General features: G+C 50.6%; 1 protein-coding gene across 1 annotated transcript in view; it reads right to left on the bottom strand.

Annotated features, from left to right (window-relative positions):
* ILRUN (inflammation and lipid regulator with UBA-like and NBR1-like domains) overlaps positions 1-23575 on the bottom strand; it is an 85294-nt gene that overhangs the window by 32786 nt on the left and 28933 nt on the right. Inside the window, exons 2-3 of the mRNA XM_055129046.1 lie at positions 6774-6928; positions 644-841 (exon numbers count right to left, since the gene is read on the bottom strand). Coding sequence (XP_054985021.1) covers positions 644-841; positions 6774-6928 — 353 coding nt within the window. The remainder of the gene's footprint in view (positions 1-643; positions 842-6773; positions 6929-23575) is intronic.

Raw genomic sequence — 23575 nt, 5'->3', positions numbered from 1 at the left:
CCAGAGAAGGAGAGGAAAGAGAGGTAGCACGTGGTCCTAAGCAGCAGACATCTGAAAACTGGTACCTGAGGAGGGAGGACCCACGAACACAAAAGTGTAAAGTGATCTACTGGACGTGCGAACTCGCTAACCACTGCTAACCCTTCACTGGAGGAGGGAGAGAGAACGGGCTGAAGAATAAACGGGCAGCGGGGAGAGGAGACAACGCACACAGATGACGTCTAAAACACAGGCAATAAAGGGAAGCGGAGTCGTCCTCGGGTGCCAGGTCACTGAGGTGTGGACATTTTACACACTGGTGGTGTACTTCTCTCACGTGGGCCTGCAGTCCCCACGCAGAAAGGATCCCTCTCCCGTCTTACAGCACGAACTAGATCATATAATAAAAACAGAAGCATTATGAAACTGTCTAGAGTGTAAGCTACAGCTCATATCCGTCACAAAGCTTTAACAAAATTCTCAATATGCGAGGAAGAGGTTGAATGGAATCAATTCGGTATTAGATTCGTTTGCCTGTACGGCAAACCTGTGTTCAAAGGCCGGGCCCTGCCAGGTGACTGACCAGCTCCGTGAGCCACATCAGACACGCCCTGGGGTGTTCCCTTGGCCGGTCAGCCCGAGGGCGGGGTGGGGACACACTCACCTCCGTAGTAGAGTCCCGTAGCAGTGCACATCCGCCACTGTCCCTGGTACATTCCCGCTCTGCTGGGGCTGCACATCTGCACGCTGACATCTGCGATCTCCTGGGGCTCCAGCGACCTCACCATCACCATGTTCACGTGTCCAAACTGGTCTCCCCCGACATACTTAAGACAAACCCCTGGAGGCCACGCCTCTGCCCCTGAGTGCAAGCGAAAGAAGAGAGTGTCAGGCAGTTCAAGGTACAGGGCACGAACAATTCATTACACAACTGTAGAAGAGTTTCCCCTCTCTCCTCGCCTCTCTCTCTCTCCTCTCCCCCCTCCCTCCCTCGCCTCTCTCCTCTTTCTCTCTCTCCCAGACACCACACACAGATTACCCTACCCACATCCCGGAGCTGTGTGAAATCTCTCCGATCAGAGGGGTCATCAGAGCCAACCTGACAGTCCCGTCCCTGGGTGATGCAAGTCAAGTCAAAGCAGCACCTGGAAGACGGGCCCCACGTATCCCAGGGAGCCTGCACAACCCCAGAATGTGGGCGACGAGTCGGAGAAACACAGCAGGCTCCCTGTCCTCGGGCGACCAGGAGTGGGGGGCCGGGGGGGGCGGCTCTTCTACTAAGAGGTAATTCGGGCCTATTTTTGTTTGAACTCACGTTCAAAGTAAAAATTCAAGGTGAAAAGAAGGGACTGTCCCAGTTTTTCTCCTAGGGAAGAGAACAAAGCCCTACGAGAGGAAATTTTTCCATCACCTCCACTCTCCAACGGCCTTTTCCCTGACAGAGACTTCCACCTGGAGTCCTAACTCTGGAAACGTTGGCGGCTCAGGAGCCCGAAAATACGGGACGGGAGTCGGGAGGAAATTCTGACTCCGGGTTCACACAGCACATCTGGGGAACAGAGGAGCCGGGAGGCGAAGCCCCCTGGTATCCCCACGAACCATGGCCTCGGGGGTGACTGCACCAGCCGAAAGTGCTCAGAGGGAGACTAGGAATACGAGCAAGTTCCTGGCCTGCCAAGGCTCCTCTCTGCCTATTCTCGGGTAAACAATTTCCAAGTGAGGAATCTATGAACCAGTCAGAGGCAGGCACAGGGGGGCCAGCCAGAATCTTCCACAGGAAGTCCCTGACATACAGGCCTCTGGGCGTAGACAGAAACTCAGACGGAGGGAGGGCAGACGGGGATGTTCACTGCACAGAGCCGGATACAGCAGCACTCGTGAGACAGCATGTGGCCAGAGACAGAGGGGTGGGCACTTGCCTTGCACCTGGCCCACCAGCATCCCACAGGGTCACCAGAGCCAGAGGCCCCGAGCACTGCTGGGTGTGCCCCTCCCCACAAAAAAAAAAAAAGGCCGCATGCTTAAAATTCACGTCCCAGTTGGAGCTGGGTTCTGGTATAACCGATAGTTTACTACCAGAGAGGCAGCCAGAAAGAAAAGCAGGACGTGCTCAGCAGAGAACTCGAGCCCCAGTACGAGCAGTGCCCCGTGGGACCCAGGGAAGAGCAGCTGGAGGGTGACCCCGCCTCCTCACACTCCAGGTCTGCCAGCACTCTGTACCAAGTTCTGGGGAGGGCACCTGACTTGCACGCAGCCAACCCAGGTTTGATCCCCAGCACCACTCATGGCCCCTCTGAACCTGCCAGGAGTGACCCCTGAGCACATGCCAGAAGTAAGCCCGGAGCGCTGCTGGGTGTGGCCCCAAAACAAAAAAATTAAAACGCAAAAAACCATAAAGGGCAACTGCTGCTGTGAAGATAGGGAAGACGACAGGCAAGTTCCACTGCCCTGCCCAGCACCCTTCTCCATTTCTGGGCGCTACAGCCTGACAAAACCATGTCCCAGGTAAAAAGCACAAACAATAGAACGCACCTCAGGAAACCTCTCTTTAAAGCTCAGGTCCAGGTAAGAGACGGGTTATGAAACATCGTAAGACCGAAATCCAATTTCAGTCTTATAGTGTTTGCCATGGAGTGGGGCGATAGCACAGCACTAGTAGGGCGTTTGCCTTGCACGCAGCCAACCTGGGTTCGATTCCTCCGCCCTTCTTAGAGAGCCCAGCAAGCTACTAAGAGTATCCCGTCCGCACGGCAGAGCCTGGCAAGCTCCCCGTGGCGTATTTGATATGCCAAAAACAGTAACAACGAGTCTCACAATGGAGACGTTACTGGTGCCTGGTCGAGCAAATCGATGAACAATGGGATGACAGTGATACAGTGCAGATATTTGCCACTGTGTATCTCACTGTGATTCAATTAAAAAAAAAAATTTGGTTTTTGGCTTTTTGGGTCACACCCGGTGATGCATAGGGGTTACTCCTGACTTGGAACTCAGGAATTACTCCTGGCAGTGCTCAGGGGACCATATGGGATACTGGGAATCGAACCCAGGTTGGTCGCGTACAAGGCAAATGCCCTACCTGCTGTGCTATTCGCTCCCTGCCAATATTTTAAATATGTAAAGACCAGGTCCAAGATTGAAAACTAAACTGTCACAGGGCTGAACCTACAGTGACTCCTTAATGCGTGCACATGTACACATGCACACACAAATGACATATCTGCAACCGCACAGTCAATCTGCATGAAAATCCAAGACTCTTTGTTCTGAACCTCTCTGAGAGTAAGGAAAGCCGAGGCTCTCTGGGAGTGAACAGGGCGGGCTGTCCCGAGCAGAAGGCGCCCGGCAGCCCCTAGCAGTCGGGCCGTCGAGTCTGAGCTGTGCGGGACGAGGAACGCTCACTGCCTTGGGAGGCCACGTGATCGGACAAGCAGGGCAGGGTCACAGTTACTATGTGTTGCTTATTTGGGCCTGGGGGCAGGGGGTGGGGGCCCCCACCTGGCAGTGCTGGGCGGAGGATGGAATCCAGGCTTTCAACACACAAAGCATCTGCTCTAGTTCTAGACTATTAGTGTTGTGTGTTAAGGGTCCTGACTTCTGGATATTCTATCAACAGGACAGCCGGAGGTCACACCTGGCGGCGCTCAGAGCTAGGAGGGATGGGGTGGCTGTGTGTCGTGCCAGGGATCAAGCTCAGGGTCTCACGCATGCCAGGCATAGCGTGCACCACGTGCGCCCTAGTCCCTGGGAAAAGTATCTTCAAGAAAAAGTAGAGAGATTGCCTGTCCACCAACAACTGTTTTGTTTTGGTGAAGCAAGAAAGTTTTTATTGAGGGGCCGGAGCGATAGCACAGCGGCTAGGGCGTTTGCCTTGCACTCGGCCGACCCGGGTTCAATCCCCGGCATCCCATATGGTCCCCCAAGCACCGCCAGGAGTAATTCCTGAGTCCAAAGCCAGGAGTAACCCCTGAGCACCGCTGGGTGTGACCCAAAAAGCAAAAAAAAAAAAAAAAAAAAAAGTAAGTTTTTATTAAAATTTATTTAGAAAAGTGTGAGGGAAACAGAGGGAAGAGGACATGTTCGAGAGAACACAGGCTTCTCCAGAGTGGAAATGTGGATGTAAGCAAAGAACGTCGAGACAAGCAAGATCTGTGACCAGCGGCCCCGGGCTGGATGAGCAAATCCTGGCAACGAGGCTTCGTCAGGGTGCTTGGAAGGGAAGAACCAGCCCCTGCCAGGTGGATCCCTCTCGCCCACAAAGCTCTTACGCTCTTAGCATCATTCTTCCAGCTCTTACACAACTGTGGAAGGGCCAAACACACCGGCGTATCTTGATACAGACGGAAGGAAATCTACATCTGAGAGGTAGAACAAGGCTTCCCATTAGTCTTCCTCACAGACTGGCTCAATGGAGGGAAAGGCAGAAGACCAATCTGCGTTTATGATTTTCTAAGCGCCACAGGCACACAAATAATGATACCTGTAATTCTTCAAATAGAGAATGTAATTTTTAAGTGGAAAAAAAAAGAACTGGACCGAAAAGATAGTACAGTAGATAGGGCGCTTGCCTTGCATGTGGCCAACCCAGGTTTGATCCCCAACACCCCATGCTGGGGATCAAACCAGGGCTGGCTGTGTGCAAGGCAGTCCCTTACCCCTACACTACCTCTCTGACCCTTTAGCTTTCTAAATTAGTTCAATTTTATGTCTTAGAGCTACACCCAGAGGTGTTCCAGGGCTGATACTGGTGGCATGGGATCAAACTCAGAGCTCCAGCGAGCCTCTGAGCGACACCTTCCCAGCCCATTAGTAGCTTGATTTGGCTTACTTCCTGCTTATTACTCAGTTATTACTTATTACTCAGTTGGGGCCACACCCAGCAGTGCTCAGACAGTATGCCCAGCTTGGTGTTCTGGGGTCCTGGGCATGCTTGGGAGACCACACAATGGCCAGGATCACCAAACTGGAGTCTGCTGCGTGCAAGAAGGGTATTTTAACCCCTGTACTATCCCTGCAACCCCTAGTTAAAGTTTAAATGACATGTGGCATCGGCCTCCCTTGGGGAAGCGGCTTGGGTCAGCTGTATGGAGTTCTCATCCACGGTACCTGCTGGAGAACGGAATGCCGGGCATCCCCAAAGCTTTGTGTTCCTTTCCCTGGAAGAATTTCACCAAGGTTGAACACGAGGAAGAATCAGAGTGCAGGCCTGTTCTCTCTGTGTCTCGGTAACAACCACCCAGTGCATCGGGGGCCAGATTCTCCCCATTCAGAAGAACAGAGTCTACAGGAACAGGACTCTCTTGCTGGCTGGCTGATCTCCCGGGGGAGGAGGAACTTGGGGGGCTGTGTAGCAGCAGCGCAGCGGTTAGGTCGCATGCTGTGGCTATCCTGACCTGGGCTGGCACCCCAGAGTCCCCCCAAGCACAGCTGACCAAGTATCGCCAGGAGAGGACTCTAAACAGTCGGCTACATTATGACACACAGGCTAGCAGAGGAGCCAGTTCTCCACCATGGAGCAACTGCAGCATAAAGGAAGGTAAAGAAACAGAGTGAAACAAGCCCGGGGCTCTGTATCGTCTCAGAAGAGATCACCTTTCCACAGAGATACACCCATGAAGTTTTGGCTTGGGGACACTGAGGAAAAGCAGGAAGACACGGCAGGGATGACCGCCGGGACGGTTCCTCCCAGTCCCGCTGGCGAGACCCAGGCTCTCTGGGAACGTGACCCTTGACTCTGCTATTTTATAGCGGCATCCACAAATCTCCTTTTGCCTAGTTCTCCATCACTCAAAATTTCTCTACAAATTCTCATCGGCAAGGAAATTAAAGCATCCTCATCTGAGCAGCATAAATCATTACTGGCGCAACAAAAAATATTAAACCTGTTCAAGAAAAAAAATCTGTAGAACAGAATTTAAGAAGTGAAAGGAAGTAGCGGTTATCAGATTTATTCCAATACTGTTTTCAAACGTGGCTAACTCATTTTCTATTTTTCTTAAAGTCAGCAGTACATCGAAACAATGCTTTAAACCAAACCAAACCAAACCAAAACAAAACAAAACAAAAAACCACCTTTCTCTCCAATTCTGAGAAAATCCCCACATTACTTTTGCTATTTCTCAAAGTGGTATTATTAGATAACGCTACTTTAGTTCAAGTAGCACAGAGAAAACGGTCCTTGCAATTGCAACCCATGTGAGCTTTCGAAAGAGACAGTGCTCATGGGCTTCCTCGGGCCCTGGTGCTACTCAGGAATGCACCTCGTCCAGCCTCCCTAGAAATGACAGGAAGATTAATTAGAGCAGAATTAAAACGATGGAGTAGAACTACACAGGGGGAGACACGCCTAGCCACCAGACAGGCCCAGTCCAGCCAGAGCATAAAGGATGGATTGTGTTGAGATGCTATCAGTTCTCCCTCGGTGAGGCTGGTGGTGGCTCGCTAGTAATTGTTCACCAAACCACTATCAGGAAAGTGCTGCATTATGTCCAGCCAAAAGCTCAGAATTGCACAATCACGTAACTTAAGCAAAACATTTCTTCTTCTAACTACTAAAAAAAAAAAGGTATCTTGGCCAGAGTGATAGGACAGTGGCTAAGGCACTAGCCTTGCATGTGGCCAACCCGGGTTTCACTCCTGGCATCACATATGGTCCTGTGAGGAGAGTCAAAGTGACCCCTGAGCACTGCCGGGTAGGCCCCCGAACAGGAGCACAGGGAAGGGGAGGGGAGGGGCGGGGGGAGGGGAGGGGAAGGGAGGGGAGGGGAGAGGAAGAATGGCCAATACACATGTACCAGAATTCTGGATCCGCCATGTTTTTATGAACTGGGTGTCAGGAGGGATTGACTCCCCTTCTCCGATGGTGACGTCTTCGACAAAGGACATAGAGGGCACGCTGATGTTGGGGCTCTCGAAGTCATAGTAGGCGCCAATAGCTGCTTGTAGGTTCCTACAGATAAAGAGAAAATGCACAAAAACGTCAGTCCCGTCTGACACATTTATCGCCTTGAAATAGTGCCTAAGGCCCCCCCATACGCAGACCCACACGGGACCCTTCAGGAGCGAGGTGCCAGGACAGGAACACTGGGCACCTCTTTCCTCCCAGGACAGCCAGACAGTGAGAAACACTGGTCCCTGGGCAGCAGGGGCAGGAGCTGCGGGAGAGGAGGTCAAAGGGGAGAGCCCTTGGGCCGGACAACTAGCACAAGGGTCAAGCCCTGTGCACAGCCAGGCGTAACCCCGGGGGACCCCGCTCCCGGCACTGTAAGGGCCCAGCCAGGCTGAGTCACACCCCGAGTGGTCCTGGGGCTTCCTGCGTGGTGCGTGGTAGCCCTCAAAACATATACAGGAGAGCGCCTCCAAAACCATGACGAGAATCCCCCAAAACTTCCTTTTAAAAGACCGGCTGAGTTCTGCAAAGTGACTACCCTCAGGGCGCAGGAAGCAGCAGGCGCGAGGCCCTGGCCTGGCCTTCAGCAGCGCCTCCCCAGCGGCTAACACAGTGAAGCACCCGTCTCTCCTCTGCTAAACAGCCACGTCACATCGTTTACTTTCTGGAGGGGGTGCCCAAGCAGTGCCCAGGCAGCCTGGGGGTGGTCCTGGCAGCACGTGGCCCTGCCGTGTGGCTGCACAGCCCAGTGCCCTGCGGACCCGGCGATGCAGCACTGCCCAGGGAGGGCTGTGGCTGCGGCTCCAGGCCTCAGCAGGACTCTGGTCGGTGCGTGAGGTGCCAGGGACAGACCCAGGGACTGCACCCAAGCCTCCGGGAATGGCCGCCCCAGCCCGGTTTACCTTCCTGACAGCCTTCCAGAACTACCCCTGCCACACGCAGGCAACTATTTGTACTTTCCACATTTTTACTTGTTTTTTTGGGCCACACCTGGCTATGCCCAGGGCAACTTTGAGGAGACTCTGTGCTCAGGAGACCGTATGGATGCTGGGAATTGAACCCGGGTCAGCTGCGTGCGAGGCAAGTACCTTCCCCACTGTGCGATGGCTCTGGCACCCTCATTTCCCCCATTTACACAATAGGTAGTGCTTATTGCGGGTTTTGCTTTATTTACTCCTTTAAGTGAAAGAAAGATAGTTTAGTCTATCACAAAGACCTTTTTTTTTTTTTTTGGCCTTTTGGCTCAACCCGGCGATGCTCAGGGGTTACTCCTGGCCCTTCATGCAGAAATTATTCCTGATGGTGCTCGGGGGACCATATGGGATGCTGGGAATCAAGCCCAGGTTGGCTGCGTGCAAGGCAAACGCCCTACCCACTATGCTATCGCTCCAGCCCCTATCACAAAGGCATCTTAAGGCTCTTGCTGTTCCATTTATTTTTAAGTAAGGGCCTCTACAGTGGTCAGGACATGGAAACAACCCAGATGCCTAACTATGGGGGGATGAATCAAGAAGTTGTGGTATATTGGTGAAGGGATGGGTGCTGAAAAACTGTATGACTGAAACCTAATCATGAACAGTTTTATAAGTATGTACCTCACAGTAATTCAATAAAAAAGTCTATTTAAAAAAGGCGGGGACAGGCTTGGGTGGTGGTTGGGAAATTTGAAATAATGGTGGTGGGACTGGTTTTGGAATATTGAATGTAATAAATTAATGAATGTAATAAATTATTGTGAACAACCTATAAGGTTGTTTATAAATAAAATAAACATTAAAAGAAAAAAAAAGGGAGGGGATGGGGGGGGAAAGAAGTTACAGTACAGGGGCCTGAGAGATAGTGCAGTAGGCAGGGCACTTGCCTTGCATGTGGCCAGGCGGGTTCCATCCCCAGCACCCCAGTACAGCCCCCAAGCACAGCCAGCAGTGATGCCTGAGCGCAGAGCCAGGAGTAATCCCTGAAAATCACTGGGTACGGGCTCCCACCCCCCCCCCAAAAAAAAGCGTGGTATATATACACAATAGAATAGTATGCAGCTCTAAGAAAAAAACAAATCAGGCACTTTCGGAGAAACATGCTGGGACCAGAGGGACACTGAGCGGAGTCTGAGAGGAAAGGGTTGGCCAGAATCATCTCTCGCATATGTGGGACTTAAAAATACACAACAGGAGAACGATTCCACACAACTGGGTGGTCGGGGAGAGGCTACAGGAGCATGGGGAGGGCGGTGGGTCCCCTGGGGATGGGCTGGTACTGAATCATGTGCATGAGAAGCCACCCCATTTATTTATTTATTTATTTATTTATTTATTTATTTATTTATTTATTTATTTATTTTTGCTTTTTTTTTTTGGGTCACACCTGTCGATGCACAGGAGTTACTCCTGGCTCTGCACTCAGGAATCACTCCTGGCGGTGCTCAGGGGACCATATGGGATGCTGGGAATCGAACTCAGGTCGGCTGCGTGTGAGGCAAACGCCCTACCCACTGTACTATCGCTCCAGCCCCGAGAAACCACCCTTAAGGGAAATGAAAATCAACATGGATCTCACTTTTCATAAAATGAAAAATAAAGGCCTCTCGGCAGTATTGGGGCCACCGGGTTACCCAGGAGGTGCTTTGGGGCCACCAGGGCCACACCCTGTAGTGCCCGCGAGGCCTCAGGGGTACAGCTACCGCTGCTCAGACCACGCAGTGCCGGCGATGGAACCCTCGAGCACTCGAGGAACACACCCAAGCCGTCTCCAGATTGCAAAAGGGGGTACTTTTGTGTGAGGCGGGAGGGGGGGAAGCGCGCCTACACCCAGAAGTGCTCAGGGTGCCAGAGAACAAATGCAGGTGCTACCTCCTTTTGATCTCTTTACTGAATGACTAATCAAAAATAAAAATACAGGACTTAGCTTTGGTCCCATACTCTGACCGCAACAGAAGAGGAAGGGAAAGAACAACCGAGAGTGCTGGGTGAAGGCGGTACCTGGGACGCACATGACCTGCACCCTCACCCTATGGTTCCTCCAGCAGACCTGGGAGGAGTCTGGGGTACGACCCAGAAACCAAATCAGTATGTCTAAGAGGGGCCAGAGGAGCAGAGCAGCAGTTAGGGCTGTACTTATTCTCGTGCTTTCTCTCTCTCCCCCCTCACACCCCAGTACAGTTCGGGACTTTAAAAGTCTGATATAAGGAAGTATCTCTGATCTCAGTGAGGCATTAATACGATTTCCTCTCATTACAAGGGAAGCTGTAGCTTTTACATGTTCGAGAGCCATTTGTAATTTTTCCTCGAGCACCATTTTGTACATGTTGGCATTCCCCTTAGTACTCAGAAACCCCTTCTGCCACGAGGAGCCACTGCAGCACACAAGCCAGTCTCCAGCGGAGCAGAGTCCCAGACTGGCAGCCTGGGCCCTCAGTGCCAGGAACCCAAGGCCACTCACTAATTTAAGTAAGCTGTGTGCTCATTACAGACATCAAAGAGATGGCTGGGAATGACAGGAACTGCTTTGCTTATGGTCCTACTCAACCAGTGACATCACCCTCAGTCCCCACGGCAGACAACACAAATTGCGTTTTTCTAAACATAACGCCCTAAGCCAATGGATCCGGTGTTTTATACTGAATTGATGTAAACAACGTGAATCGAGCAGTCTATGACTGCTGGACAGACACACAACCAGCCGACACTGCCCTCCGCCGGGGTGGGCCTGCCTGTCTTCCAGGTGTTTGCAGCTGCCAGGAGGGAAGGCTATATTTAGCACAGCTACCTCAAGTAATGGACGTCTGCCTTATTAGTCAGGAACGCCTGGAGTTAGCTGGCCTGGCCATTCGGGAGGAAGGTTCAGCTTTTAATCTCTCCAGAAACTTAACTTGCCAACTGAGTCAAAGTGAGAAACGTGACGGACTGAACTTGGAGAAGTCCCATCCCTACCACGCGCTGCAAACAGGCCTAGGAAAACAACGGGACTCCCCACCTCGCCTGAAGGAATCGGGGATAAGACTAGACGGGTGAGGGGGTGGACCAGGTGTTCTGCGTGCAGAGCACTGGGTTCTCTCTGGCACTGCGGGGCTCCCCCAAACTCCGCAGGGAGCAGCTCCCAAGCAATGCCGGGTTTGTCCCCTCAAAAAAAAAAAAAAGAAAGAAAGAAAGAAAGAAGAGCAAGACGGTAAGCCTTGCTTACGTTATGTTCCTCTGAAAACTGGAAAAGCTACGTGTGCACCTTTCTAGAGGATCATTTTCCCGCTGTGGGTCTCCACCATGCAACCTGCTGCCTTGTTCTCTGTTCGCCGAACTGTAAAACACACTGGGGGGCTGGGGGGCCGAGAAACTATTTGTGTACTCAGGACAACTGCCAGCCCACATCCCCAGCCTGCGTCGTGTTCCGCACTTGGCCCTGCAGGAGCGCAGAGTGGCTCTCGGCCACGGCAGTGGGAGCAACAGGCCCCTCCTCCCCTCCTCCCGCAGAACCCACCCCTCTTCAAATGGACATCGCGGTCTAGAGCCGGGCTGTCAAAACCACATTTTTGTGCCCGTATTTACGGATCATTCAGCTAGAGAAACGGCTGGGAATAGTTTTTAAACGCCGAAGTGAAAATGAAAGCAGTAAAGGGGAATCCTGGCAAGAAGCAGGAGTGAGGATGACAAAGCAAAATCATTTCTCCGGCACAAGGCGTGATGTGGACTCTAGCCCCGTGGCGCTGGCCAGACCCAGGGGCAGGTGCACAGTCCAAAGTGTGGGCCGCTCTGACCAGAGCTCCCGGGCGAGCAACGCCAGCACGGTCCACAGGGCTCTAATGCAGGGTGGGAACAAGGAGACGCGCAATTACTCAGCTATTCTTAGCCACCAACCAAAAAAACATTCTCCATGAGTTTGGCAAAGGGACCAGGAAACGGAGATCGGTAGCCGGGGTTCACCCCAGCTCGAAAGTCTGAACTTCCAGGTTCCTCTAGTGTTTTTGCCTCAGTCTTGAATCTGATTTCTGACTGTGAGAAGCACCCTGAGGAACAAACAGAGGCAGTTTTAACAGTGTGGGAAGCGTCGGGCTAAAACGGATGATGGTCGTGGCTGCAGAGCGCCGGGTGTTTAGCACCAAGGAGCCACACGCGCAGAAAAGGGCGAAGCGGTAAATTTTGTTATGTAACCCAGCTTTGTCTGGGGGCAGCGCCAGCCTCGGGCTGTGGCATTCTGAATAAGCAGCCGAGCAGCTGCTAGTAGTCATCTGCAAAACAGGTCTTTTAGAATAAAAACCTCACTCATAATATGCTTGTTGGCTATGGGGATTGCAGTAGGAAGGTGTATAAAGCGAGGCTCACATTCATTCAACAAAATTTTAATGAGCATTTACCCATGAGCCAGGCATTTAGGTACTTTACCTGGGACTAAGGACAGGACAAAGCAAAACAGGTCAAGTTTCTGCTTTTAAAAAACTTAGTCTAGGGGCTGGAGCGATAGCATAACGGGTAGGGAGTTTGCCTTGCACACGGCCAACCCGGGTTAGAATCCCAGCATCCCATATGGTCCCCTGAGCACCGCCAGGAGTAATTCCTGAGTGCATCGCCAGGTGTGACCCAAAAAGAAAAAAAAAAAACAAAACTTGGCCTAGTCCCCAACTTTTTGTTCTGTTTGGGGGCCCACACCCAGTAGTGTACAGCGATCACCCCTTGGGGGGCTCAGAGGATCATGTGTGGGGGTGTCAGGGAGTGAGAAGGCTGAACTTGGGCTGACCGCATTCAAGACAAGTGTCCTACCCGCTCTAAGTCCCTAATTTCTAACCTGTGGGTTGCACTGCTGGTTGTGGGGTCATGAAAAGGTGGGCAATACTGAAAGGCTTCTGAATGTGCCACCACCAACATTTAATCCAGCATCAACCACATAACGAATCTAAGGTGTTTCTGGCAGCTCCTGCCCATGCTGCACTTTTCAGGTGACAAGGAGTTACGTTTCACAGCTGGGCAGACTGCAGCAAAGCAAGGAGCCTCCGATAGAGGCACCAACTGCCCCTCACACCCAGACTATCAGCTGGGGGCAGCTTGTCCTAACTGGGGGGAAAATGGGCTGGTTACAATACAGTTTCCCTACTGCACTGATAATCAAAACTCCAGTTTAAAGCAGAAGAATTTGGTGTTGCTGATATGCGTTGGCTAGGTAAACACAGCAGTTTTATAATCCAGAAGCAGTACCATTCATTTCACTGACGAGGCCCAACCCACACTGACAGGTAACAGTATACTCCAGAACACTGCCAGGAGTGATCTCTGAGCCCAGACCCCGAGTACCACTGAGCCTGAGCACCACTGGGTGTGGCTCAATAATAAAACAACAAAACAAAAGAAAGAATGAACATGGGTAAGGTTGGCAGGGCCAGGGGCCCAAAGAGACAATACACGGGTAACGCACTTGCCTTGGATGTGGCTGACTCAGGTTCTACTCGTGGCACTGCTTGTGGTCCTCCGAGCATCGCCAGGGGTTGAGCCCCGAGCACTGACAGGTGTGACCCCATTCCACCCAAAACAAAATAACATACGGCGGGGGAAGGGGGGGCAGGAGAGACAGTGCAGGGGTTACGGCTCTTGCCTTGCACGTGGCCGATGGTTCAATCCCTAGTACCATAAGTGGTCTGGAGCACTGGGGATAAGCCTGAGCACAGCGGGGTGTAACCTCAAACCAACAAAAGAGAAATGAAGTGGGGCTGGGGGTGGGGAGGCGAGCGGCTAAGGCACCAGTCTTGCAGCTTAAGGCTGAGAGTCCAAGCCCCACAGCAATGGAAACAGTTTTCATCTTCACCATCAATATACTGGACTGTTGCTGTATCTCCAGGCCCTCACAATTATCTTGCCTTTAAAACACAGGCCACCCTACAAAGTATTTGACTGTGATCAGCATTTTCACATTAATATTATAATTTCCCTAATGATCAGTGATCCAAAACACCTTTCATGTACTTGTTGGTCCTCAGTGTATCACTGTCACTGTCATCCCGTTGCTCATCGATTTGTTCGAGCGGGTACCAGTAACGTCTCTCATTGTGAGACTTATTGTTACTGTTTTTGGCATATCCAATACACCACGGGTAGCTTGCCAGGCTCTGCTGTGTAGGCGCAATACTCTCGGTAGCTTGCCGGGCTCTCCGAGAGGGACGGAGGAATCGAACATGGGTCGGCTGTGTGAAAGGCGAACACCCTACCGCCAAACCTGTATATTCAAATCTCATTTGCTGCTGTAACTGGATTGTTTGTCTAATGTTCAGTTCTAAGAGATTTTTATATATTCCTTTTCTTATGTTGGGGCTCAGTAATTTCTGCTATCATTGCATATGGGATGCCGGGGATCGAACCATGTCAGCAGCACACAAAGCAAGCACCCTACCCACTGTACTGTCTTCTTTGGACCAGAATTTTTTTCCCCCTCCTTTTTGGGTCACACCCAGTGATGCTCAGGGGTTACTTCTGGCTCTTCACTCAGGAATTACTCCTGATGGTGCTGGGGGACCATATGGGATATTGGGGATTGAACCCAGGTTGGCCGAGTGCAAGGCAAACGCCCTGCTGTGCACCCCCCCCAGATTTTTTAAAACATATGTTCTTATTACTAGAACTGATTGTGTATAGTCTACAAATATTTTCTACCATCATACAAGTTATCTTTTGAGACCAGAGAGTTTTAAATTTTGTTGAAGTGTAATTTATCTAGTTTTTGTGTTCTTTGCTTTCAAGATTAAATCTAGTAAGTGACAGGCAGTGCATAAAGATTTATTTCTGGTTTTAATAGTTTCACTGCCTTAGCTTTTTGTTTTATTTACTTATTTATTTTTGGTTTGGGGCTACACCCCGAAGCTCTGTGCTCAGGGATCACTCCTGGCAGGGCTTAGTGGACCCATCATGTGGTGCCAGGGCTTGAACCCAGGTCATCCAGACTCAAGGCAACCCCCCGACCTGCTGCACTACCTTGTCTCTCTGGCCCCGCTTTTAATTTTTTTCAATAAAGGAGGTGCTGAGGCTAGAACTCAGGGCCTGGGGCTTGAGCACAGGTAGGGGGTACAGCGGGTAGGGCATCTGCCTTGCACTTGGCCAACCCCGGTTTGATCCCCAGCATCCCACATGGTCCCCCGAGCATCACCAGGTGTGATCCCCCCAAAAAAAACCTCAGGGCCTCGAATATGCTGATATGTGCTCTCACCCTGAGTGAGCTGGAATGTTCCATACACTGATCCACTTTGGTTTCATTAATCTAAAAGGACTGAGGTGGGATCTACTGTCACTCTTCTGCTGGTGGTTTTCCAATGGTTCCAAGACCAGGCGTTGAAAGATTAAATTTATTTTTAAAAAATAAAATGTTTTTAGGACAACAGACAGGAACCAGAGAACTAGTACAATGGTAAAGGCACTTGCTTGGCAGACAGCTGCAATTTGGGTTTGAATCGCAGCACCCCACAGTCCCCTGAGCAGGGCACACCACCGAGTGTGACCCAGGAAAAAGAAGAAAAGGGCAGAGTTGAACAAATTCTTGGATATGGGCAGGATCCTGCCGACTTATGGACTAGCTCACGTGACACCTATGTGGCAAGTGCAATAAATGACCAAGCTCAAACTTGGGAAATCAAATGGAAAACAAGTTGAGTCACACAGCACCTCACCTTAGAGAACTCAAGTGTGGCATGCTCACCCAGAGACACCCTGAACACTGCCTGTCCCCAGACATGTATCTAAGAATCCACTTAAACTATAAGCACGAAGTTTTCCCCTATCTGCCAATCTACAAGTAAAAACATTTACTTCCTTTCCATTTCCTTTAAGTTTTCCTTTAATTCTTTTCTATTTCCTTTCGCGCATTACTCCAGCTTCTGAGAGTGTGAGGATAAATAAGACAAAGTCTTCACTCCCAAGAAATCTATTACGATTTGAGGGGGGAATAATAAAAACGGCAATAAATGGCAAAAGAAATCACAGGGTGCAAGTGGCATTGCATCCTTGGAACCCAGCACTGAACTGCCAGCCCGAGAGTACTGCTGGGGGCCCCTGGGAAACAAAAAACCCTAGGAGGGCCCCTCAGAGAAAAAACACCTGATGGGAGTCACGGTACAGTACTGCAAGTAGGGCGCCTGCCTCAAGCTGCTGACCTGGGTTTGATCCCGAGCACCACAAATGGTCCCCGAGCACTGCCAGGAGTGATTCTTTTTTTAAAAAATCCTTTGCTTTTTAATTTTATTTTTTGCTTTTTGGATCACACCCAGTGATGCACAGGGGATACTCCTGGCTCTGCACTCAGGAATTATTCTTGGTGGTGCTCAGGGGACCATATGGGATGCTGGGGATTAAACCCGGGTGGGCTGCATGCAAGGCAAATGCCCTACCCACTGTGCTATTGCTCCAGCCCCCTGGAGTGATTCTCAGGAATGCAGAGCCAGGAGTAAGCCCAGAGCACTGCTGAATGGGGTTCTCCCCTCCCCCCAAAAACAAACGGTAAGGATGCAGTATGACAAAGAATGGATAACGAAACTGTGTTGTATATGCACAATGAAATGCCACATAGAAGTAAGTTAATTTAAAACCCTGCCATTCACTGCCACCTGGATGTAAGTGGAGGGTATCCTGCTGAACAAAGTGTGTCCATGGTAACAGGCCCTGCCAATGTGCACACAGAACTGAGCTTAGCAGGGTAGAGAGGGAGGAGAAGAGCCCTAGAGACAGGGGTGAGGAGATGTGGGTACACGGGTGGCAGACACGGGGTAGTGGCACTGTGGTCTTAAAACAACAGCATTGTAAATCATGGTGCCTAATACTTGAAACAAACGAAAAACAAGTACCAGTTAGGGCCAGAGGTGTGGCTCGCTGGTCTCTCGCATGCCTGGGGTCAGTGAGCTAGCTCAGGAGGCCAGAGCACAGGTTTGGTCCCAAGACCAAGAGCTGACCTACAAGGTATGGCCTCATCTCTCCCCCGCCCCACCTTTTATTTTACACTTTTTAATTAAAAAAAAAAAAAAGCGCTGGGTTTGCTCTCCAGCCCTGCATTTAAAATACTAAATTAAAAGTAGTTCACTCTGGGGGCTGCTGTAGCAATAGCACAGCGGCTAGGGCGTTTGCCTTGCACGCAGCCGACCCGGGTTCGAATCCCAGCATCCCCTATGGTCCCCCACACCGCCAGGAGTAATTCCTGAGTGCAGAGCCAGGAGTGACCCCTGTGCATCGCCGGGTGTGACCCAAAAGGCAAAAAATAAAATAAAATAAAATAAAATAAAATAAAAGTAGTTCACTCTGGGTTGGAGAGACAATAGAGCAGGTAGGGTACTTGCCTTGGATGCAGCCAACTCGGGTTCGATCCTGGAATCTCACATGGTCTCCTGAGCCCATAAGATATGGTCCCTGAGTGCAGAGCCAGGAGTAAGCCCTGAGTGCCTCTGGGCCCAAAACACAAGCCTCCACTGAAAAAATGTAGCGGAACTCCACACGCAAGCTAGATGAGGCCTAAGGCGCTCTTGACAATCAAACAGCCCACAGAGCTGAATTCAATAAGCATCTGAAAACTAAATAAACGAAACACAATCGCAGCCGACGTGGCCTCCCAGGGAGCATGTAGTCCACCCCTGTAGTGGAGGGAGGCACCTGCCCACATGCAGCCACTTCGGCTCGAACCCTGGTCTGGACTGCAGAACCACATCCGGTCCCTGAGAACTGCCAGGGGTCACTGCTGAGTACAGAGCCAGGTGTGCGCCTCCGCCCTCCCCACTAGATGGAGATGGAAAGTAAATATAAAGGAGGTAGCCCAGTGGGTAGCGCACCTCGCAGGTGTGAGGCCCCGGGCCCAACCCCCAGCACCCCTTAAAAAATAATTAAACATCTGCGGCCAGAGACACAGTTAGGGGTCATGCATGCCAATCTAGTTAGGCTCCTGACGCCCCCTGGACCCAAGCATCCCCGGGTGTGGCCCTGAAGCCACCCTGCACCTGCATGGAACCACTGGCGGTTGGCCAACAACGTCCGGGTACCCCCACGGTCCTGAGCACCGCGTGTGAGGCCAAGAAATATTTTGTTTTTAAAATTTTATTTTCCCCTTACATAAACACTGTGTCTTCAAAGTTGCTCATGATGGTTTGTTACGACCTTCGACATTCCAACGCCAAACCCCCCCCCCCCCCGCCACTTACCTTCCCTCCACCTGTTATCTCCAATTTCCCCAACCTCCCCTTAAGCCCTTAGGCCCCCACAGCAGGCACGCAACAATTTATTTTGTATTGCTGCCCCCAAGAAAAAAATTTAAGTTTAAGTGGGGGGGCAGGCTGAGGCCTGCACTGCATGTGAGATTCACACACAAGCTAGGAAACATGAGCACAGAGCCGTGAGTAGCCCCGGAGCACTGCCTAATGTGGCCCCCGGAAGAACAAAGTAAGAAAGCAAAACCTTCTCAACCTAGAGCCTGACATCGGGAGTCTATGAAGGTCAGAAAATCCAAGATTTGCTGCTCAATGTGAGCAATCACACGATCAAATTTCACTAAGAATCTTAGGTTAAACAAACGAATGCAGTCGACCCATCTTAAACGAATGCAGTCGACCCATCCTAAACTCCTGCACAGTGCTCTGAAGCAGCCAAATGTCATCCTCTCCCACTTCAAGGTGTATATGATAAAAATGCACACAGGGAGGGGGGAAATTCAGAATTTTCCTATAAAAGACCTGAGTGAGGGAAACCCAGATCGTTTCACCTATGCGAGGCCCAAATTCAGAAGTTCCCACCCGTACTCTGAAACGGGGACTGGAGCGATCTGGCCAGCTCGGGTCTGACTCTGCTCCAGACACCTGCTACTCACCAAAGGGAACATCCCAGGAATCAAATGGATTAAAAAGTAAACTAAAAGTTTTTGGGCGTTTTTTTCCTTTGTTTCTGGGCCACACCCATCAATGGATGCTGGGGGCTACTCCTGGCTCTGCGCCCTCCGGGAGGGCTTCGTGGACCCTACGGAATGGGCTCACGCCCAGGCTTGGCTTGTGCAAAGCAAGCACCCTATCTGCTGTACTACCGCGCTGGCCCTTACAGTCTGTCAGGGTTTCTGCCGCCAGGACCCTGCAGTGAGGAAAGCCTTGCTCCAACACTAGATGCAAAAAGCAGCACCTCGTAGGAGGCCCAAGGCAGTGTGATCCTCAGAGAGGAGCCACCCGCCCTGCCTGCCCCCTGCCCCGCTCAGACATGGTCCTGAAGACTCAGATCTGTTCTGGGCAAAGCAGCCTTCCGTCCCCCGCCAAGGCAGTGAGCAGCCAGGGGGGCCCACAGAGATGATATGGTTCCACACGCTCTGCATGCCTTCTGCTTGTATGCTCTGGGCGGGGAGAAGCCCCTGCGGATCACAGAATCATGAAAACGTGGACTTTGAGTGCTCCAGTCCCAACGCGGGAAGCAGAGCTACATCCCAGAGACGTCTGGAAGGTAGGATGTGACAGCTGAGGCCTCGAGTCACAGCATGAGAGCCAAGTCTCCCACTGGGGAGGGAGGAGGGCGCCCGGAACTGCTACCTGCCCCCCTTACACGCCCCTCCTCCATATAGACTGAGGTCACCCTGAGAGTCGACGTGGGAATGGGAAATCCAGGAATTTCAGAGTGGAACCAGAAAGTTTTTCTCATAGCAGCTGTTCTCTGAGCACAAGAGATTTGGGAGTTTTTGAACACTCTCTTTTGTAGAGATGTAAGATCACTGCAAACACCTTAATATTTTGAGTTCTTCGTTCCAGTTATACCAGAAGCCCCAAATCAGATCTTCCTCAGTAAGAGTAAGTTCTGAGAATTGCATTTTAGATGCCTCTGTCACTCTGCAAATGTCACAGTTTTATCTGTGCAAACCCAGAACCGCCTGACACTGAGTAGCCGAAACACCATTCCAGAGAACAGGACCACATCCCTACCCTTGGCAAAACAAAACAAAAACAAAAACAAAATCTGCCCTGTAGCCTGCCCACCTTTCTGTGAAGTGACTTTTTCGGTAGCAGATTCATAATTCCAAACTGGAGAGCAAGTTCCAGGGACAGAGTCTATCTGGTAGGAAAGCTGTGACCGGGTGGGAGAGCAAGAAGAGTAAACAAAACAACTCAGAGACTGGGGGGATATTACATCTGGTAGGAGCTTGGGTTACGTGGGGCCCACCTCCCTGGGTCTGGATGGTCCCCCAGCACTGCCCTGAGCACCAAGTGTATGCACCACCCCCTGCCGCAGCCCCAGCCCCAAGCAACAACAACAGAACTCAAGACTCCAGATCCAGCAATCCCTTTCAGTCAATGCAGCCCTGGCAAGCTACCTGTGGTGTATTCAAAATGCCAAAACCAGTAACAACAATTAAAAGTAGGGCTTTGAAGAGCTACTTGCATATATGCTCACTGCCGTTCACCACAGTGCTATCACAAGTCACCATCACGATGGAAGCAATAAATGAATGGACCAACTCTGATATACAGATAAATACAGGAGAACTGTATTCAGTCTTTAAGGAGGAAATTCTGACACATGCTGAAAATATCGATGAACCACAGAGGACTAAATGCCAGCAGAGCAAGGCAGTTACAAAAATAATGTCTTATTTACACAAAGGGCTGGAGCGATAGCACAGCGGTAGGGCGTTCGCCTTTCTCGCAGCCGACCCGTGTTCGATTCCTCCTCCCCTCTCGGAGAGCCTGGCAAGCTACCGAGAGTATCGAGTCCACACGGCAGAGCCTGGCAAACTACCCGTGGCGACCTGGATATGCCAAAAACAGTAACAATAACTCTCACAATGAGAGACGTTACTGGTGTCGATGCAGGCCTGGCAAGCTACCTGTGGCGTATTCAAAATGCCAAAACCAGTAACAACAAGTCTCACTTCATGTTCCTGGAGCGAGCAGACACCATTGGGCTACACTAGCACGCAACAGGGATGAATGGAGATGTTACTGGTGCCTGCTCGAGCAAATCAATGAACAGGATGACAGTGCTATTACCTATGTATTATTTCTCTGGCTCCACAATTCAGCTTTTAGTGATTTAGACTGCATGACCACCCTTATGTTTCAGAAGGGTTGATAAAACAGTTGGAACATCCTACTGCCCATAACGTATAAATATGACATGACTGGACAAAAGGATTCATGCTGATAAGCCGATCTGAAGTAAGGACATCACCCAGGATTCTCTGGGTGAACTGAGGTGATGGCTTCCTTAATAATGGAAGAGGGGCCTGGAAGAGAGAGCCAGGGAGAGCAGTGTGACGCAGACTGGGGCCTGCTGGCTCTAGGGACAGGAAAGGGAAGGTGTCAGCCAAGCACTCATGTGGACCCTGGGGGCAGAAAAAAAGCAAGAAAATGAATTCTCCAGAAGGAACACAGCTCTGATAACATCTTCAGATCAATTTAGGGCTTCTGAACTCCCAACAAATGCTGAAGAAAGTATGGGAAAAAAGAAACTCTTGTATAGTGCTGGTGGGAATGTAAATTAGTGCAATCACTTTGGAGTAGGAATTTTCTCAAGACGCTCCAGATAGTGAAGCCCCAAGCCCACACAGTTAACTGTACAGAGATTATGATGACATCCAAACAAAGTCACGTGGGGGGGGGGGAATCCAGCACCTGAGGTTAGGACAGAGAAGGGACCACTATGACAGTGACAATAGGAAATGATCACTGGACAAGGAGTGCTGAAAGTAGGCAAAGGGATACACAGTAACAACAGTACTGCAAACCACAGTGCCTAAAAGGGAAAAAGAGAAGAGTCTGCCATAGAGGCAGGCTGGGAGGACCAGAAGGAAACTATAAACATTGGTGGTGGGAAATGTACACTGGTGAAGGGACAGGTGTGGGAACACTGCATGACTAAAACCCAATCATGAACAACTTTGTAACTGTGTATCTCACCTTGATTCAATTTAAAAAGAAAAAAGCCACATCCACCCAATGGTTAATTGCAGCATTATTAACAGTAGTTAAAATATAGCTGGAACCGGAGTGCCCCTCAATAGATATAGGACAAAGATGGGACGTATTTATACATGGATTACCATTTTGCTGTAAAAATGGATGAAATTTCACCACGAACATCAAAACAGAAGGAGCCTGAGGGGATGATATGAAGCAAAATAAATCACAAAGAAAAAGATCCGTACTGAATTATTTCATCTCCCTGCCCAATAGAAAGATGTTTTAAAAATACCAGACAAGGGGCCGGAGCGATAGCACAGCGGGTAGGGCGTTTGCCTTGCACGCAGCCGACCCGGGTTCGATCCCCGGCATCCCATATGGTCCCCCAAGCTCTGCCAGGAGCAATTCCTGAGTGCAAAGCCAGAAGTAACCCCCTGAGCATTGCTGGGTGTGACCCAAAAAGCAAAAAAAAAAAAAAAAAAAAAAAAAAAAAAAAAAAAAAAAACCAGACAAAACTAAACGGAAAGACAAACTAGGGCTGGAAAGAGAGCTCAAAGGGTTGGAACAGAAGCTCTGCGGGAGGCCAGGGTTCAACCCCTGGCACTACACGGTCCCCTAAGCACCACCGGGAGTGACGGCCAAGCAGAGAGCCAGGAGTGGCCCCTGAACACCGCCAGGTGTGTCTCAACCCCTCCCGCCACCCCCCAAAAGGACAAACCCGTGGGCTCTGATAAGAGAACTCAGGTTACCAGAGGTCAGAAAGGGTGGGAGGAGGAAAGAGAGGGTGGGAGCGCCTCTAGAAGGAGCCTCTCTCCCCGGGACGCGGGCATGCGCATGACTGGGTCAGGACTGTGTGGACAAACAAGAAAACCTCAATTATGTACATCAGAGGCACATGCTTAAAAGTAACCCTCCCTCCCTTTGTTCCTGCTCCTGGATGTAGGTGTCAAGAACACTTCCTGAAAAAGTAAATAATCACCAGGTCTGGTGCTAACTGAAATTCTTGAGGATCCTAGACCCCTGGCCCAGAAGAGACACGAGATGTATGGGATCAGTAAATCCAAAAAAAAAAAACCCGGCAAACTGAGATCGTAAATCTTTTTCATAAACAAAATGTCTGGGGTTTATTGTTGTTCGGGTAATTTTCTGTGGGGCATAGTTTAGCAGTTACGAAATAATCAGGTAAACTGGTAATTGTGTATTTACCCAGCAGGAAACTTAGCTAAGCCAGTAGTGGTCAGATGAATCCCAGTGAAGGACAGATGAACTTTATCCAACAGCCTAGACAGGCATTTTCTGAAAAATATTAGACATCTTTGCTTTCTATTTTCATTACAGGGGGGGTGGGGTGGAGCAGAGGTGCTGAGGCATCACTCCTGGCAGTGCTGGGGAAGCCGAGAAAGATGGTGGTGCCAGAAAGAAAACCAGCCTGTACTATGTGCAAGGCAAACTCCTTAACCACTGAACGCACTCTCCACCCCATTTTGCTTTTTCAGAGAAAAAAGCAAAAAATGAACTGGAGCAATAGGACAGCGGGTAGGGTGCTTGTGTTGAGTGTGGCTGGCCGAGATCAATACCCAGCATATCTCTTTCGGTCACGAGCCCCACCAGCAATGAGCTCAGGGCCAGGGGAAGCCCAGAGCACCTCCGGGTGTGACTCAAAAACAAACAAGGTGCCTAAAGGTTAAACTGTGAACAACAACCCTGCATGGGCTTTGAAAAGAAACTGCATGTCTGTGGTATTAAAATGGTGTGCAGGGGGCTGGAGCAATAGCACAGCAGGTAGGGCGTTTGCCTTGCACGCGGCCGACCCAGGTTCGATTCCCAGCATCCCATATGGTCCT

The sequence above is a fragment of the Sorex araneus genome, chromosome 2 (genome assembly GCF_027595985.1).
Source record: "Sorex araneus isolate mSorAra2 chromosome 2, mSorAra2.pri, whole genome shotgun sequence".
Classification (NCBI taxonomy): domain Eukaryota; kingdom Metazoa; phylum Chordata; class Mammalia; order Eulipotyphla; family Soricidae; genus Sorex; species Sorex araneus.
This window is presented reverse-complemented; position numbering and strand designations above follow the sequence as displayed.